We start from the raw sequence: 18405 nt of genomic DNA, 5'->3' as shown, positions 1-18405 counted from the left end.
TTTACTGTTACTTTACTTATTGTCCTTGTCGTTTGTATCATAGTTTGAGTGTCGAGGGTAGAAATACTTAGTTGTGCTGTCAAGTCGGGTGGGATAAATATTAATCTGAATAATGTTCTATGCAACATGAACCGGTTCGGATAATTTTTTTAGCAACTTTGATTATAGAGATCTAGGCAGGTTGGTTTGATTGATATGGCTGCTGTGTGCGCATTGGATGATGTGCAAGTACCTGCTGTAGACCATAAGAACCGGTTTGTGAAGTCTGTAACCCGGCATAACAGCGCAACCACAAGGTTTATATGGGTGCGGCCTGGCCAATTAATTAGATGTCATCCTTATTCTGTACGCATCAGTGGACGGTTGAGTGGCATAAGAGGGGCCTCTGCAGTGGATGTAATTCCTGTTAAAGGTAAAACCTTAGTGGATGCATATGGATTTGGAGATGCTTTATAAATATCTTGCAGTGAGATCCCGGCTCTACACCCCGGAAGTGTGAAATGAAACAGGAATCATGACTTGTGGGTAAAGTGTGCAAACTCTGCAGAGTATAAAACTGATCGATCAGCCGTACTCACAATCAAGAGCAGGCTTGAACTTCTTCATGATTAGTGAAGATCTTGGATGGTTGGTTTTGGATAGTCGGGTGGTGCAACCTTAATGAGTTGGTAGCCGGATATAGGATATCTGGTGAGTCTGGTAGTCGGATGAAATCCGATGAGCTATCCCTTAATGTTGGTGTCATCACACATAGTAAATATGTTTGCTATATCTTTTAAGTCATAGATTAGAATGATATAGATACAATCAACCTGAGTCTAGCCTTTCCTTGCTTTAATCTTTTATGTCATATTCCTCACACTTATTGAGTACTTCATGTACTCATGTTTGCTTTCTCTCAACCTCTTGATGCAGCTCAGAAGTTGAGGATTTCGAGGACATCCCGGTCGATGGAGCTGAGTTCTAATGAAAGAAGATGTCGACCTGAAGAACATGTCGTACGTTGACGCTACTCCGGACAATGCATGTGGATGGATGGAAGATCTGCTATCGCTGGAATTTATCATAGTGTTTTTTTAAGACCTACGAGTCCTTTTGTAATGAACCTTATCGTTATGTAATGACACTGTTATGTTATCACTTATAAAATCACTATATATATAAAAATTTAATTATGATATACATATAGAATACATCTAATTAGTTCTTTAAAAATTAGGTGTGACATCCACCGAACATAAGATGAAAGAGCGAACAGCCACATCTTTGGAAATAAGTCTTTACCATTTTTATAATGGCAAATCATCAATTTATTCGCGACGACAGATACGAATCGGATGATAGATGAAGCGTACGTGCTGTCCAAACAACCTCCGCACGATCAGAAACAAGTCTTTTCATTTTTATAATGGCAAATCATCAATTTATTCGCGCAATGCCGGGCGGTAGTGTTATCCTTGGCCAATAAATATCCTATTTATCGCAGTGACACGGGGACAAGCTGGGCAGTGGCGAACTGGCGATACGAGCTAGAGAGAAAGAGGCAGGAGGACTGATCGATGGCGGTAGGGGCGTTCACGGAGGGCACCCCCGCCGGCGGCGGGGAAGGGTACAGCGGCCGCGTGACGCCGTTCGTGGTGCTGTCCTGCGTTGTCGCCGGCAGCGGCGGCGTCCTCTTTGGCTACGACCTCGGTATCTCCGGTAAGTGAGTTCGTCCTGATTGCTACGTCTACTGTACATATCTTTCTGTACGGGATATTGGGCCTGAAAGATGCTTGGGCCGAAGTTGATGATGACCGTAAGCAGTAGCAGTACAGATTTCAGAATAATCATGCATGCACTTGAAAGGATGAGGAGAAGATGAGACCTCTTCCTTTAGATGCAAGAGAAGATTGCATGGAGGAAAGTATCCCTATCACAGGCCGTCCTTTCGTCACCATCAACAGAATTCCGAACACATAATCAACAGTAACAAAACTATTTTCTTTTTGCATGTAAATAATGGAGGAAAAGATAGAACTTCGAGCCATGGAATTGGTGGATGTTTGACATTGTCCTCAATTCTTTGTATCGAGTCCAATTTTTCGCAAAAAGTTATAGTACTATTCGTGTGTGCGATAGGCGGTATCACGACGATGGACTCCTTCCTGATGAGCTTCTTCCCGGGGGTGTACCGGCAGAAGCAGGACACCAAAATTAGCCACTACTGCCAGTTCGACAGCGAGCTCCTCACACTGTTCACTTCGTCCCTTTACATTGCTGGCCTCGTCGCAACTCTGGTTGCGTCGTCCGTCACAAGGAGGTTTGGCCGCCGGTCGTCAATGCTGATCGGCGGCACTGTCTTCATCGTAGGCTCAGTGTTCGGTGGCGCGGCCATCAATTTGTCCATGCTGCTCCTTAACCGGATTCTACTTGGAATAGGCCTCGGATTTACTAACCAGGTAACTCCCGCTGCATACTTATATCTTTTTAAGCGAAATGCATAGTAATCTTTGAATTGTATGCAGTGTGTCATATTTGCAGTTCAAAAAACCAGAAACCATTAGTGCAGTGTCCCCCCCCCCCCCCCCCCTTGTCAGACATGTGTAGAATACTTTAGACTTGAAAGAAACCAAGGCAGTCTCTTGATCAACCTCGCAATTTAAGTACAAATAACTTTGAATTGTACGCATGGTATGTAGTTAAAGAAACCAGTAGTACAGCAAGTTCATGACAGGCATGCCTAGCATATATCTTTGTGCAAGGAGATGAGGCTGCATTGATAATACCTAGATATTACAGAAACACCCATCAGTTTGGCTTTGGCATGCACATCTTGCATCTGTTCAAAAATCTTGTGTGGCTATGAAACCAGTACCACACTTGAGGTGTAGGCTTGTCCGCTTGTGTAGATAAGTCAAGTCTTTCCTTGACTTGTACTCAGTGATTACAGACAAAGGGTTCTTATAGATGTGATTTGTCCCAACTCCCAAGTTGTCTACAACAGACAACAAAAGTTCTTTTCAAATTGTTGTATCAAGTCAAGATACAACACGGCAGGAAAGCGAAAGTTATACTGCAATTTAAACAAAATTTGCGTTGTGCAAGAGAAAGGAGACCACAAAGCCCAGCAATTTTGGAACTCTGAATCGTCATCTCAAAGAAGAAACCCCGAATCGTACTGTCTTCTAGTCATGCTTTTCTCAAAATATAAACTCTGAATCTTACTGTCTTCTACTCATGCTTTTCAGAAAAGGATACCTTAATGCCCCAAACTTCAGTTGGTCTTGTATTCCCGTGTTTTAATGTATATTCCTAGGCGTATAGACTTTAGTAGATGCACGTCTTATTTCCTAATGATAGTTGCATTTTTCCCAAAGAATAGCGAGAAATGTACTGATATCTTACTGTGGAAATTACATTTGCAGTCAATCCCATTGTACCTGTCAGAAATGGCACCACCGCGATACCGTGGGGCAATCAATAATGGTTTCGAGCTTTGCATCAGCCTCGGCATTCTCTTTGCAAACATCCTCAACTATTTTGTCGTGAAAATTACCGCGGGATGGGGGTGGAGGATATCCCTGTCCATGGCTGCAGTTCCTGCTGCATTCCTAACCATTGGTGCAATCTTCCTCCCAGAGACACCAAGTTTCATAATCCAACGTGACGGCGACTCTGAAAAGGCAAGGGTTCTGCTCCAGAAGCTGCGTGGAACAATCTCGGTCCAGAAAGAGCTTGATGACTTGGTCTCTGCTAGCAACATCTCAAGGACAACCCAGTATCCATTCAGAAACATATTCAAGAGGAAGTACAGGCCACAGCTTGTGATTGCACTCCTAATCCCTTTCTTCAATCAGGTCACCGGGATCAATGTGATGAACTTCTATGCACCGGTTCTGTTCACAACAATCGGTTTCAAGGAGAGCACATCCCTCCTCTCCTCGGTCGTCACACGCGTCTGTGCAACATTTGCCAACATCATAGCGATGATGGTGGTTGACAGATTTGGGCGAAGGAAGCTTTTCCTTGTGGGCGGTGTGCAGATGATCTTATCGCAGTTCACGGTTGGCGCAATCCTGGCTGCAAAGTTCAAGGACCATGGGGACATGGACAAGGACTATGTATACCTAGTGCTGATCACAATGTGTGTGTTTGTTGCAGGCTTTGCATGGTCATGGGGCCCTCTTACATTCTTGGTCCCTGCTGAGGTTTGTCCACTGGAGATAAGATCAGCAGGGCAGAGTATTGTGGTTGCTGTAGTTTTCTTGATGACATTTGTGATCGGCCAGACATTTCTTGCGGTCCTTTGTCGCATCAAGTCTGCGACATTCTTCGTCTTTGGTGGGTGGATTTGCTTGATGACGCTGTTTGTTTATTTGTTCCTGCCGGAGACAAAGAAGTTGCCCATGGAGCAGATGGAGCAGGTCTGGAGGAGGCACTGGTTTTGGAAGAAGATTGTAGGGGAGGAAGAGGAAAAGAAACAAGCAGAAGAAGGGGAAATAGCTTTGCCGAGCTTGTAGCGTGTTCTGAATTGGGGTGTATCTGATCAAACCTGCAAAGAAAACATAGTATAGGATTTTAATTAGCAAATGTAACTGCATAATTGTATCTACGTTACTATCTAAATTAACTATAGTATGTGACTTGTATGTTGCGGTTGTCAATTCCTATAACTGGCCATTGGAAATGGTAGGAACTAAGAAATACAGAACAAGAATGTTGAAGAAAAATGTGTGTCGTTTATTTCAGATCCAGCTGGAAAAAGAAAAAAAACTAGCTAATATGCAGATGATTCAAGATCATTGATCAACACGATGGCAAAAATATACTACTGAGAAAGCCACTTCAGTTCAGAGAAAAAGATAAGACTGACAGGCGCTAGGTAAGATGCCTGTTGCAGACGGAATTGATCTTGCTGGGGAAACAACCGAATAATATTAAACATGCACCACACAAGCGTTAATGCTGGATGAACAGAATGATAGAACATGTTGCTAGAATAACCAAATCCAGCAGTATGACAACATAGTTGCATGGCGGAGTCCAAAGTCCCAGCAAAGTCGCGCGATGGATCGGCATTAAACATCAGATGGAGAACTGAGCGCACTCGAAAAAAACTGACTAATTTTTACCAGATAGAAACATCAGCAAGGTTGGAGTGAGGCTGGGAGGAGGGGCACGAGGACGTCCGCGACGAGGAGGGACAGGTGCGACCGGGCCCTCCGCCGGCGCCACCGGCCACGTCTCGTCGGCGGCAACTCCTTGTCCATGGCCCGGTTCTTTTTTTTACCAGAGGCAGCAGCACTGTCATTTCATATAAGAAGGTTAAAACCGTACAAACACGTAATTAATTAGGAAAAAACGGGTTAAAACTCCTAGAACTGCAGGTTAACATCCTAGCTAAACTAGGCTCGAAGCACCGCAGTGCCTCACTGGCTGCCTAGCTAAATTAGATTTGTCATGGTCATCGTCGCTGCAAAAGCTATCCAACGCCGGACCCAAGCTAGTGGCTCAAATGTAGGGAGGGACCTCCAAGGCAAAGTCTCCAAAGAGGATGAGACATCGAAGATGAAGTCGTCACCCATCCGAAAGCACAAATCTGGGTTTTTACGCGGAGAGTCCCCTTAAGGATGGGAGGCACCACGACAACACCCACATGAAGGGGAGCAGTGACTGTAGACATCACCGTTGTCAGCATCGGTAGCAAGCCGGGCTAGGCTTTGTTCATAGCCCCCTCACCCCACTAGGCGCACATTCGAACCGCACACGCGCATACATAATGGCCCAAGCCGTGTCGCCAACGGAGCTGCCGCCACTGGGCCACCACTAGCCACTGAGCTCCCCCACAGGTCAAATTTGGTGGGAAAAAGACAAATAGGCAAGGGGAGGAGCCCAAACGGCCCCGATCGGCCTAAAACAGGGTGAGCGGTGCAAAGCTAGGAAGAGCTCTGCGACGCCAATGACCACAATGGCAAGCGCCAGTGCCACAGCCGACACACAAAACCACGGCTAAGCACGGCAAGTAAAGCCAAATGGCATGGCACGACAGCGAACCGAGAGTATCCAGGTCGCTGGAGGGCGATCCTGTAACACCTCGGGGACCATCACAAGCCTAGAGTGCTACTAAAAACCAACCTACAAGGCTGCCAAACCTTAAAGAAAAAATCGACATCACCTTCCCTAAAACTAGAGATATAACTGACATCAACACACACAAAGATAGATAATATTTTATGTATTAGCACACTAGTAACATATAAATCTTAGCAAGCGAGGGATGAGGCTCGATCATACAAAAGTAACAACGATGGGTCAACCATACAATAAAAAGGTCTAAAAATCGTCAAAAAGATATCACGACAGATAAAACAAAAGAGGAGATTGTGCAAACAATGCACGGCTACCCATCCCGCATGCTCGACGCCACCTCAAGGCGCACATGAAAGATAGCAAGAGTGGGATTTCCAAAATCTCAGCAAGTGAATTGCTTTAACAAGCTATTGAACTACAGTTGATTAAACATTCATCTTTAATAAAAATAATATCTAAAAAACATGTTAACAATATCTAAAAAACATAATTAAGCCTGACGATACAACATCCACATGCTATCATCCGCTAGCTACGACTTCACCATAGCAATATCATCTAAAATGATATTAAAGACTTCCTAGTAGCATAAGATCGACATCGATGCATTTAAAGTAAAGACATCTATATGAATGCACATGTATGCACATGACATGTTCTTCTTCACCCTTACCACTCCACAAGCAACGTAATGGTGTGTACCGTACTCTTTCTCGGGTAATATACGGTGTTGTATTGATATAGTCGTGACCATTAAACGACGGCATAACTTCCAATGCATGAGATGCATATGTATGACATGCTTTATAAATAGTCAACAACATAATTTCCAAGATATGCATAATACTTTAAAAATTGCATAGTATGAAACAATTGCAAAGTGACATATCTCACTTACTCCACTTCTTAATTCAAGATTCATAACTTTAGAAAAGTAAATATTAAGGCAACAAGTTCAAGCATAATCGAAATACATAACTTCCAACATAGACATATACGTCATGTTTCGCATTCGAGAAATATAAACAACTGCAAGAGAGAGGACATGTCTCACTTCATTTACCTCATAATCCAAGAAAAACATCAATTCTTCAAAAGGCAGAAAGTAAATCGCATGCTCACATTTAATTTAATAAATTATTAGTAAGCATGTAAATTAAAAGATAGAGGTAACCAAATAACAAGTTAAAACGTAACCATTTGCTACATTCATTTGCCTTCACCGATGACAAAGGCGGGAACTAGCTGTGGCCTGAAGTGGCACCACCTGAACAAGTGCATAAATTAACATCAAAACATTGTAATAACAAAAGCAAACAGAGACACGCTCCTACACCTAGGAACTCTGCATACAAGGCGATAAAACAACGAAGAAACATCTACCGCTTGACTACCGGGATTCTCATCTAGCTAGGTTGAGGACCAAAGAACCAAAACAAAATCATGAGCTAAAGCACAACGGGCAACACACTATTCTACCTATTACTCCTAATACTCTTATCCGATTCGAACAAGACTATCACCATAAAAAAAAAGATAACGACAAGACCTACGACTTCCATTTTAGGTTTATGGCCGAATTTAACACCGATGACCTCAAATTCAAAATTAAGTCAATGCATGCAACGGGTTGACCAAAATACTAATCGGACAATGGAATCAACCATTCCCAACTACTCATAAGCATCTAAGGACTGATTTGAAGTCGCCTTCGCAACGAGGAACTTGAATCGACGACAGGATCGACGTTTTCCCATGAAAACCCCTCCTCCTTCATTCTCTTCTTCTTCTTCTTTACTTTTCTTCTTGCTGTTGGCTGGCCATCCCCCTCTGCCCAGGTTGCAACCTCCACACCCTCTGGCCTTGACCGGTCGGTGGCACACCGTCGGTGGCCATGCAATGGAGCAGTCAAGCGGCGAGACGATCTGGGTGGGGATCGTTCCCACTGACCTTATCCTCTCTCTTTTTATTTTATTTTTCATTGCATCCAACGATATAGATTCATTAGGTTCGTCATAGAATCACTGAGTGTCCAACCGGGACAATAGATAGCAAAACAAAATCATCTCAATGAGATCTGCACATCCACAGTCTCCGATTCTCCATCTAAGCAACGGGTCAAAAGGTCAAATGTTGCACCCCTCGTGGGTCCTGTAGTCAACTTTTGAATTTGCACATTTTCGAGTATTACAGATCCACCACTGCTTGGATCTCATGGACCCTAGCCACCAATGGATGAACCACGCAGAACCAGGGTGCCACCGCACGGACCCCAGTGGTGGCAAGTGACACGGCCATCGATGAAGCAGAGCAGAATGATGTTGTGCGGCTGTGAGAACCGGGGAACGTGGTCACGAAGCTGAAGAATGCGGCATGGTTGCGGAGTAGGGCGATGCCACGTGATGTGGTTGCAGACGCACCGCAGGAGCAAGGTGATGGGAGCGAACACTGACGAGCTGCAAGAGAGGGGTGACGCCGCGAGGCCACCGATGAGCCGTAGGAGCAGGACCCGTAACAGGGGCATATCGGGCATGTCGGCCGAGCATAGTGTAGGGCTGAATAAAGCAAATCTTGACAGCCAACATGAAGAATACTAGGGTGAGGAAGGAGGGAGGAGAAGGAGGCCTGACGCCACTTGGTGTCGTCGTCGACCGCTAGCGGCAGCCAAGAAGGGTGTGGCGGTGGCAGCAGGATGGATGTGGGGGCGGGAAGGTTGGGCTAGGGTTTGGGTTGACCCGCGTCACCCGTGAGACGACGCCGAGGAGGTGTGGGGCTCTTCCTTTAACTCGAGAGGACTCCCTAGCCCACCCAACCAATGAGTTACTACTTTTTTTTTGAGTGTGGAACCCAATGAGTTACTTGTAGATCTAGCGAGTTCACACAGGCTCATATTGGTCATGTTGTCGAGCCTAGGTTTTTTAGATGTGTTAGCCCAATTTATTAGGCTCAAGCCCAATTGAGCCGGCCAGTCATGGGCTATATTAATTTGGGCCTTGTCTCCTCCATTAAAAAAAAGAGTAAATTCATAAAACCCAGTGAGTCACCTGCTTTTCAAATATTTTTCTTGGTTCTCATTTGGTACTGTCGGAGGATGAACCTCTCGAGCGGGGATCCGGAAGGACCCCTTTTGAGATTCGACCGGGGGATGATTCTGAATCCGCCTCGTGGCGCAGAGTGGACGCGCGTGCGTATGAGATCTAGTCGGGCTGGTGGACAAGGGGGATTTTATACAGGTTCGGGCCGCGCAGAGGCGTAAAACCATACTCCTATGTGGTGTATTGTATTATCAGGGCTCTTGGAATGCCCTGCTCTGTATCTCCAACTCTCTAGAGCTGGTCTATGTTACAAGGTGTTGGTGTTCTACCTATCTTGAGCCCGGGTCTTCAAGTGCCGGACTCTCTGAGCTTGTTCACCTTCACCTAGCTTGATTCTTCTCTGAGCTTCTATCGTCAACTCAGCCTTCTTTGCCCTTTTTCCTTCCTAGCCTCCGAGCTTCTCCTGATGAAGTGTTCCCCCTCTGATACAACCGGGGGAGGCTTGGCGTGCCCAGAATTGGGGCACAAGTTCTCGTAAACCATAAATGAAGAACAACCATCATATGTCTATAGTATGATATTACAGGGGTTAGAGTGCACCCCTTGGGCTATCCCGTCGGCCTTCACGTCCCAACTTTAGCAGGCGCAGGGGAGGGGGCCCGCCAGGGAGCCACCGAGCAGCCCCGCACATCCGCTCGGTCAGAGTGGGTTTGACACAATAGGGGGGCAGGCGATAAGCCTCGCCCAGCGATGATATCTCCAAGCCGCGCAGGGTGACGGACGATGGGACCCGTCGCATTAAATGTCCCCACGCCTTCCTGCCAGGCGGTGGTAGGGACTGACGATAGGCGTGGGGGTGATTGGAAGTGACAGGCCATGTTCCCTGTTGAATGCAGCATCGAGCCTCCCACCGATTGATACCTCACCGCTGAGCCCTTGTGGGGTCCAGCGGCAAGGGGCTTCTAACGTCTTCGGGGAACTGCGGGTACTCGAGGGCCACGCCCGAGCACCCTCTTCCCGGGACTGTTCACCTTGGGTCCTCGAGGAACTCGGGTACTCGAGGGCCACTGTTCCTAGCCCCGAGCACTCCTCCTCCCGGAACTATCTTCTCGGGGAACTCGGGTACTCGGGGACCACTGTTCATGACCCCGAGCACCCTTTCCCGGAACTGTTCATGTCGTGTCCTCGGGCAACTCCGAGTACTCGGGGGCCACGGTTCTTGGCCCCGAGCACTCCTTCCCGGAACTGGTTCTTCTTGGAGCTTCGGGGAACTCCAAGTACTCGGGGGCCGCTATTTTTGGCCCCGAGCACTGCTTCCCGGAACTGGTTCTCGGGTCCTCGGGGAACTCGGGTACTCGGGGGCCACTGTTTTTGGCCCCGAGCACTGCTTCCCGGAACTGGTTCTCGGGTCCTCGGGGAACTCGGGTACTCGGGGTCCAACTGTCCGTGGCCTCGAGCACCCTCTCTCCGGAACTTGTCTTCCTCGGGCCCTCGGGGACCTCCCTGGGAGGCGATCCCCGAGGTATGACGCCACGTGGCACTGCGTTGTCCTGGCCTCTGGACTCGGGGACCCCCGATCCCATTTCACCGACAGGTACGATTCCACATATTCAAGTATTTGCTTCATTTTTAACAATGTTAGTGATTTTCATTACCTACGATGGACAATTTTAGTGAAATTTAGGGATCCTCAAATCGTGTATTACAAGTACCAAAACCATTCATATCATTAAAATAAATAAATAAATAAATATTTAAATAATTTAAACAAGAAACGAAGATAGTGAACATCACGAGAAACAGGCAAACAGCGCTCAAGTGCATCATGGGAAGGGGGAGGGGGGTATTTGCAAGGTAAACTTCACTTATTGGCCGCAACGTACACGAAAGTAACGCGTAAGCGGCAATCTGAAAAGGTAGGTGATTACAGTGGGTTTTATTAAATTTCAAACGATGGTGAGCGTCGAGTGACAAGAATACGTCCTTTCCCCTAAAAAAAAAAAGGAGAAGTGGGGCCTGCTTAGTATACATAACCTCCAATAATGACAATTACTCAAACGATTTGACTATGAACTCACAAGACTGCATTACCTCAAATCTTCAAACTCATCGAGGTCACTCGGCCATAGTGTACTCGTGGCCAGCGCACTAGACGAATGCGCATACGTCAGCACCCGTGAGAATAATTAGTTTATTTGTTAGAGTTCTCATATTAGCTCTTAGAATAAAATATGTAAGAGCTCTATTTAAATGATAGCTTTTAGTTTTTAGAGTGATTTTTTAAATAAACTATATGTTAAAAGATAAAAAAATCAGCTTTTTCTTTTTTATTTTTCTCACGGAATTATTTTCTCTATAAATTTATTATAAAAAACACTTAAAAACTATTTTAACTACAAAATTACTTCCGGTATAATCACTTGCCACTACCAAAACAGGCGCTAAAGACTGCTACTAGTGCCAGTACGACGCTTCAAGCCTTCTACCGATAAAAAAAACTCACGCTAGCTGCACCCTGCCGGAGACTAGGAGTAAGGAGTATAGGAGCTCGAGCAAGAGACGGGAGACTCACCGATGGCGATCGCGGATGCGGCTCCGGCACCCGGAGGGGCGGAGTACGGCGGCCGAGTGACGCCGTTCGTGGCGCTGTGCTGCGTCGTCGCCTGCAGCGGCGGCGTCCTCTTCGGCTACGACCTCGGCATCTCCGGTTCGTCCCGGTTACCACTTCCATCGTGTGTATCTGTACGCAATTCGGTTGTGCGCCATTAGTAAGCGGGAGGATACGGGAGATTGGGCCGGGATTGATGATGCCGATGCGTGGGTGACTATTTTACCCTTTGTCAACCTAGGTCAATCTCATCATCTGAAGGACGAGACTGTCTTTTACACAAGGCTATGTCTATAGCCAATATATACCTCATGTAACCCAACTGATTCATTTTTTTTATGAAACAGTAGAATTGGTGAACGTTTGACAATGTCCTCAAGTCTATGCGAGGATCCTAAATTTTCCTGAAAGTTCTTGTCCTTTGTGTGTGTGAATCATAGGTGGTGTTACCTCAATGAACTCCTTTCTGAAGAGGTTCTTCCCGGAGGTGTACCGCCGGAAGCAGGACAGCAAAGTGAGCCACTACTGCCAGTTCGACAGCGAGCTCCTCACACTGTTCACGTCGTCCCTCTACATTGCTGGCCTCGTCGCAACTCTGGTTGCCTCGTCGGTCACAAGGAGATTTGGCCGCCGGTCGTCAATGCTGATCGGCGGCACTGTCTTCATCGTAGGCTCAGTGTTCGGTGGCGCGGCCATCAATTTGTCCATGCTGCTCCTTAACCGGATTCTACTTGGAATAGGCCTGGGATTTACTAACCAGGTAACTCCCGCTGCATACTTATATCTTTTTTAAGCGAAATACATAGTAATCTTTGAATTGTATGCAGTGTGTCATATTTGCAGTTAAAAAGACCAGAAACCATTAGTGCTATGTTTTTTTTTTTTCTTGTCAGACATGTGTAGAACATTTTTTATGGAATTACTATGTTTGGAATAGGTCTGGGATTCATTAATCATGTAACCTTATATTTGGATTTTTTAGATGGGATTTTATATTTGAATTAGTATGCAGTATGGCATATATGTGGTTCAAGAAATCAGATATCATTTGTGCAGTACATTTTAGCATACATGTGTAAATACTTGACTTGAAGGAAATCAAGGTACGCTCTTGATCAACCACGCACAATTTAAGTAACAAAATTTTGATTTATATAAATCATAGTATATGGTTCGAGAAATAAGCACAGCAACTTCATGAAACATGGCATGTTTGTCTTCCAAGGAATTTCAAGTGCCTTTATATGTGGATGGATTGTCGCATTGACCAATTACCTGACAACATTACCTGACAAATCGTGTGTTCGTCTTTTTGGCCAGAACGAACTTAGATCGTTGTTCTAGTTTCTAAAGAGTGTATATTCCTAGACTTGCAGACTGCACTAGATGCATCTCTTTCAGAATAATAGCCCCTTTTTTCCTTGGAGGACAGTCGAAACTGTACTAATATTTTGCAATGAAAATAACATTTGCAGTCAATCCCATTGTACCTGTCGGAAACGGCGCCACCACAATACCGTGGGGCAATCAGCAATGGCTTTGAGCTTTGCATCAGCCTTGGCATTCTCTTTGCAAACATCCTCAACTATTTTGTCGTGAAAATTACTGCGGGATGGGGATGGAGGATATCCCTGTCCATGGCTGCAGTCCCTGCTGCATTCCTAACCATCGGTGCAATCTTCCTCCCAGAGACACCAAGTTTCATAATCCAACGTGACGGCGACTCTGAAAAGGCAAGGGTTCTGCTCCAGAAGCTGCGTGGACAATCTCAGTCCAGAAAGAGCTTGATGACTTGGTCTCTGCTAGCAACATCTCAAGGACAACCCGGTATCCATTAAGAAACATATTCAAGAGGAAGTACAGGCCACAGCTTGTGATTGCACTCCTAATCCCTTTCTTCAATCAGGTCACCGGGATCAATGTGGTTAACTTTTATGCTCCGGTCATGTTCAGGACAATTGGACTCAAGGAGAGTGCATCCCTCCTCTCCGCGGTGGTCACACGCCTTTGCGCAACATTTGCGAACATCATAGCAATGATGGTGGTCGACAGGTTTGGGCGCAGGAAGCTCTTCCTCGTCGGCGGTGTCCAGATGATTTTGTCGCAGTTCACCGTCGGTGCAATCCTAGCTGCAAAGTTCAAGGACCATGGGGACATGGACAAGGAGTATGCATATCTAGTATTGATCGCAGTGTGTGTGTTTGTTGCAGGCTATGGATCGTCATGGGGGCCTCTTACATTCTTGGTCCCGGCTGAGGTTTGTCCGCTGGAGATCAGATCAGCAGGGCAGAGCATTGTGGTTGCTGTGACTTTCTTGATGACATTTGTGATCGGCCAGACGTTTCTTGCGATCCTTTGTCGCATCAAGTCCGCGACGTTCTTCGTCTTCGGCGGGTGGATTTGCTTGATGACGCTCTTTGTTTATCTGTTCCTGCCGGAGACAAAGAAGCTGCCCATGGAGCAGATGGAGCAGATCTGGAGGCGGCATTGGTTCTGGAAGATGGTTGTAGGGGAGGAAGAGGAGAAGAAACAAGCAGGGTAAATAGCTATGCCAAGCTCCTAGCCTTGTAGTGCTTTCTGAACTGGAGTGTATAGGATTGTGATTAGCAGATGAAAGTGTAGAACTGTATGTAACTGTAGTAACGGACTATTCTGGTGTCGTTGTCAGTTCCTATAAATGGCCAATCCAAATGGTAAGAATCAAGAATATATAACAAGAATGTTGAAACACCCGTGCCATTTAATTCATGTTCAGCTATAAAAAGGAAAAAAATAGCCAACATGCTGATGATCGTGAGATTCTTGATCAACACAATGACAAGCATATGCTACTGATACACTCACGTCGGTTCAGAGAAAAAGAGATTTTAAATCATAATTGACAATCGGTAGATAACATGCCTGTTGCAGACGGAACTGATCTTGCTGGTGAAACAGTCTTTGATTCTTGGTACATGATGAACTTTTCGCAGCTGGCAACGCGCACAAAGCTATAGACTTTTGATAAAGATATAAAAGTGACATGGTGTCCTGTGCTTGGATGACCAAGATAATCTGAAAGTGACTGGTCACTTGCCACTACGGTTACCAACAACACATGTAACACTTGGTGCAGAATGCAAGTGAGACCACCAGGATTGAAAGGTCTAACCTAAGAGAATCCCAAAGAATATACTATAGCATGTTGCACGAGAAGAATTAATCTATTTGTGCCGGGCACAAATACACAAACCGGATTGACTCAACTTCCCAGTAATATGGTGAACATGCAGCACACAAGCATTAATGCTGGATTAAAAAGTATGATAAAACACGCAGCAAGAATAACCAACTCCTGCAGTATGACATCGTAGTTGCATTGCTGACACCAAAAGTTCAGGCAAAGTTGAAGACAGTGATTCACCGGCAAGGTCTTCAGCATATAGAAACTGAGAGCACTTGAAATGAACGAATACTTTTTTTTTACAAAAAGTTTACAACATTACAACCATGAAGATCAGCACTAACATTAATGACTTTGTTAACATAGAGTGTCATATCATGCGTGCCAAACAAACAGCAGATACATTCATACATAGCATAACTTACAGCACATGATACAAGCTACCAAGCACGGTTAATCTTAAATTTTAAAAACAAGAAGGCAAAGCTTATTTTGCCAGGGATTCCATCTAAATGCAGTTTGGGTGCTGAAGAGGATCAGGCCTGAGCCCTTGTTTGGGGATTTGCATGGAAAGCTGATTGTCTATTTTGACCTCCTAGCAGATTCAACGAAAGCGAAGTTGATACTGTCTCTTGTTTGGGTTCCCCTATGCTTAGCTTTGACATGCCTACAAGCTCATCAACATTAATTGGATTCTTTGAATGAACTGGAACAGGCTTGACAATCTCATGTGTTTCTTGTCGCAGATCATCTCCATCTTTCTGATTTGGCCAGAACGGAACTGAGAATTGCAAGAATGGTGAGAAACAAGCTGGAACAATCACCGGATAGCTCGGCTGCAAATTCTTTGGTATGGCAGCAGAAGCTGCGGAACTCTCTGCAACAGCAGAAGTATCTGACTCCATCGATTCTACCTCATCCTCCCTGGGTGGTGGTAGTGGTGGTTGATTTAATACTGGGGCATCTGGTTCTTGACTTACAGGAAGGGGTGGAAGGTCCATGGACTGTAAAACAAACAGAACACAGTTCAGTTTCAAATTATATGCAAAGCACGAGGTAAGAACTACCTAATGAGATTCTGAACGTGAACAGTGTCCATAACTGCTCATGCAATAAATAAGCTACAGAATTAGTTCCAAAAAAACTACACTAGCATCAATAATATAATATCTATTACCACAAAAATGAGCAATTGTGTAGTTACAACACAGATATAAGTACAAAACCAGGCATCGTATGCAATATTTGTGTAATAATCAATGATAAGATCAAGCAAGTTACCTCATCAGGCACCATGTCAAAAAGGCTAGACCTCCTCTTCCTTCTGCTCATATTTGATTGACGTATAAAATATTTTTGAGCATGGCTTGCTACTTGAGTAGGTGTTCTTGATACCACAAAATTACGAGAGATTCCTCGCCAATCACCTTTGCCAAGCTTTTGTAATCCAAGCAAAAACCTCCTGTGTTCTTCTTCAGTCCAAGGAACACCTGTCAAAGCAATGGTAATCAGCAACATGACACATTTAAGTGTAGAATGCAGCCATGCAGTAAAATGTGAAGCTACAAGAAGCGAGTGAATAGAAATCGACAAACGCAGCCATATTAACGAAGTACTGAAAATGTTAGCACACCACTATGTTACTAATCGAAACATATAAGGAGTGTACCGTCACCAAATTAAGGATTACCCAAAACATTCTGGAATCAGAACAGAGCTAACAAAGATTGGCATAATCTGAAGATGATGACTGCCACTTGACTTGAAAATTAAAAACACCTACCACCCACCACCAAGTTTGAACCAAGAATTAGCTGTCACTTTCTTGCAAAATCTCATAAGAATTAGCAGTACTAATCAACATAGAGACAGACAAGCTTTGCATACCATCCGTACTCATTAATCAATCATTTGGTTTTGCTCAGAACTTCTGAAACAACTTGTTTCATTATCAAGTGTGGTCAATGGGAATTTGGCACTGTATTACACCAGACCTCTTATAAATACACAGCGGCATCCTTCCTGAATGCGTAGCCCTATATGGACTTTCAGAGTTACCGATCAAGGACAAATTTTTCCCAAATCAACTGATATCACCGCCCAGAACAATCCATACCCCTTATTATTCTTAAAAAAATTCCGGTGCTGAGCTTCTCAAACATCCTCATGATCCAATCAAACAGTACAGGGCCTCCATAGGTCTTCTTTGTACCAATCATTGATCCAATTCGGGTGCCACATGTATCAACTCAAGTACCAAATCCATCCATTAGTACAAACTATAATTGTACTAGTAGTGCGGTTGTGCCATTAAATGCTTCTTGCAGCTGGACTACCCTTGTAAGGAACTAATACCATGTATCTATTTCTCTAACTTACACGATACCTAATCAGTAAGCAGCAGGTACATCTAAGAAAAAAGCACCTGGTAAACGAACGGAAAAGCTTGGAGGTAGCTGGGACTGGGAGGATCTAACTATCTAGGGTTTCCGCATCAGCTGGTAGCGGGTCGGATGATCGACTAGAGGGGAGGGGTGGAGATCGGGCACTAGCTCACCCTTCTTGCGCTCGCGGCTGGCGGAGGACGACCCCTGAACGAAGTCGTCGGAGGCGTAGCCGCCGCCGTCGGCGAGGGCGGCGTCGGGCCCGTCGGCCGGTGACGCGCCGCCGCTGGTGGATCCAGCGGAGAGGAGGGAGAGATTCCCCATGCTGGCGCTCTTGCGGATGGCTGAGCCGTCGGTGAGCCGCACCCCGAAGATCCTGACCCCGCGGTTGGGGCACGTCCGCGAGTTGTGCCCATTGTGGCTGCAGTGCGAGCACCGCCGCGTCATCCCCCCGCCGCCTCGCGCCACTGGCTAGGGTTCGCCTGCTCGCAGCTGCGGCGTGGTAGTGGTAGTGGTGGCGGTGGTGAGAGGAGAAGGGAGGTGAGGCAGGGCGTCGTAGCGGCGGCGGCGGCCGTGGTGGTGGTGGTGAGATGAGAGGGGAGACGAGACCGGGGGGGGAGGGGTGATTGGTTAAAGTGGTCGGCGAGCGTGGGCCGTCCACGTGGCGGATATTCCCGCGGGGATATACGTGGGCGGGCTTCGGCTTGTGGGGCCGCGCGCCTGCCTTCCTTTGATCCGTTGAAGGAAGGGTTACTTGCGGCCCGCGCCCTCGCTGCTCTCACCTCCTCTCGTTTCGTCTTCGTTTTGGTCACACCGGCCGGGTCCTCCGATCCTCCCATCCACACTTCCATTTCCTGTGTGTGGTGAGCAATTAGTCGTCTGTTTTCGCTTTTCTCATCTGTTGAAGAAACTCGCTATATTTTTCTTCTGGTTCTTAAACAAGTATTGGTAGGGCGTCGCTCACTGAGAAGCACGAGTTCCTGTAGTGCGTCATGGTTTCTGTAAGGTTCCTATGTTCCAAAAATATGGTGTGTACAACTACATGTTTTCTCCAAAAAATCCTAATTTAATTGTTTAATACATGGTGTAAGTAGTCATACCCTTTGTTAACAATAAAGGTGTTGCTATATTTCAACCGTCTAA

The 18405-nt window shown here is 45.7% G+C and overlaps 2 protein-coding genes, 1 long non-coding RNA gene and 1 pseudogene across 4 annotated transcripts; 2 read left to right on the top strand and 2 right to left on the bottom strand.

The window, feature by feature from the left end:
• The first annotated feature begins 1448 nt into the window (after window positions 1-1448).
• Window positions 1449-4631, top strand: LOC133907888 (hexose carrier protein HEX6-like). Its single transcript, XM_062349989.1, has 3 exons — window positions 1449-1701; window positions 2122-2441; window positions 3408-4631. Exons 1-3 carry the CDS (start codon window positions 1560-1562, stop codon window positions 4500-4502), a joined length of 1557 nt encoding a protein of 518 aa, XP_062205973.1. The 5' UTR covers window positions 1449-1559; the 3' UTR covers window positions 4503-4631.
• LOC133907890 (uncharacterized) lies at window positions 4166-11804 on the bottom strand. 2 transcript variants are annotated; one of them, XR_009908047.1, is made up of 3 exons: window positions 11680-11804; window positions 5115-5286; window positions 4166-4534 (listed from the first exon to the last, which is right to left on the bottom strand). It is a non-coding gene; the product is annotated as an uncharacterized LOC133907890 (long non-coding RNA). The 2 variants fall into 2 exon arrangements; XR_009908048.1 differs by lacking the exon at window positions 11680-11804 and having other exon boundaries at window positions 4987-5117.
• LOC133907889 (hexose carrier protein HEX6-like) lies at window positions 11546-14443 on the top strand (annotated as a pseudogene).
• A 710-nt stretch (window positions 14444-15153) lies between these two features.
• LOC133907887 (transcription factor MYBS3-like) lies at window positions 15154-18001 on the bottom strand. The gene is made up of 3 exons (XM_062349988.1): window positions 17436-18001; window positions 16160-16368; window positions 15154-15882 (listed from the first exon to the last, which is right to left on the bottom strand). Exons 1-3 carry the CDS (start codon window positions 17707-17709, stop codon window positions 15415-15417), a joined length of 951 nt encoding a protein of 316 aa, XP_062205972.1. The 5' UTR covers window positions 17710-18001; the 3' UTR covers window positions 15154-15414.
• Window positions 18002-18405: the final 404 nt, after the last annotated feature.

The sequence above is a fragment of the Phragmites australis genome, chromosome 24, assembly GCF_958298935.1.
Source record: "Phragmites australis chromosome 24, lpPhrAust1.1, whole genome shotgun sequence".
Taxonomy (NCBI): Eukaryota; Viridiplantae; Streptophyta; class Magnoliopsida; order Poales; family Poaceae; genus Phragmites; species Phragmites australis.
The sequence above is the reverse complement of the archived record's forward strand: the minus strand, read 5'-3'. Positions and strand labels throughout refer to the sequence as shown.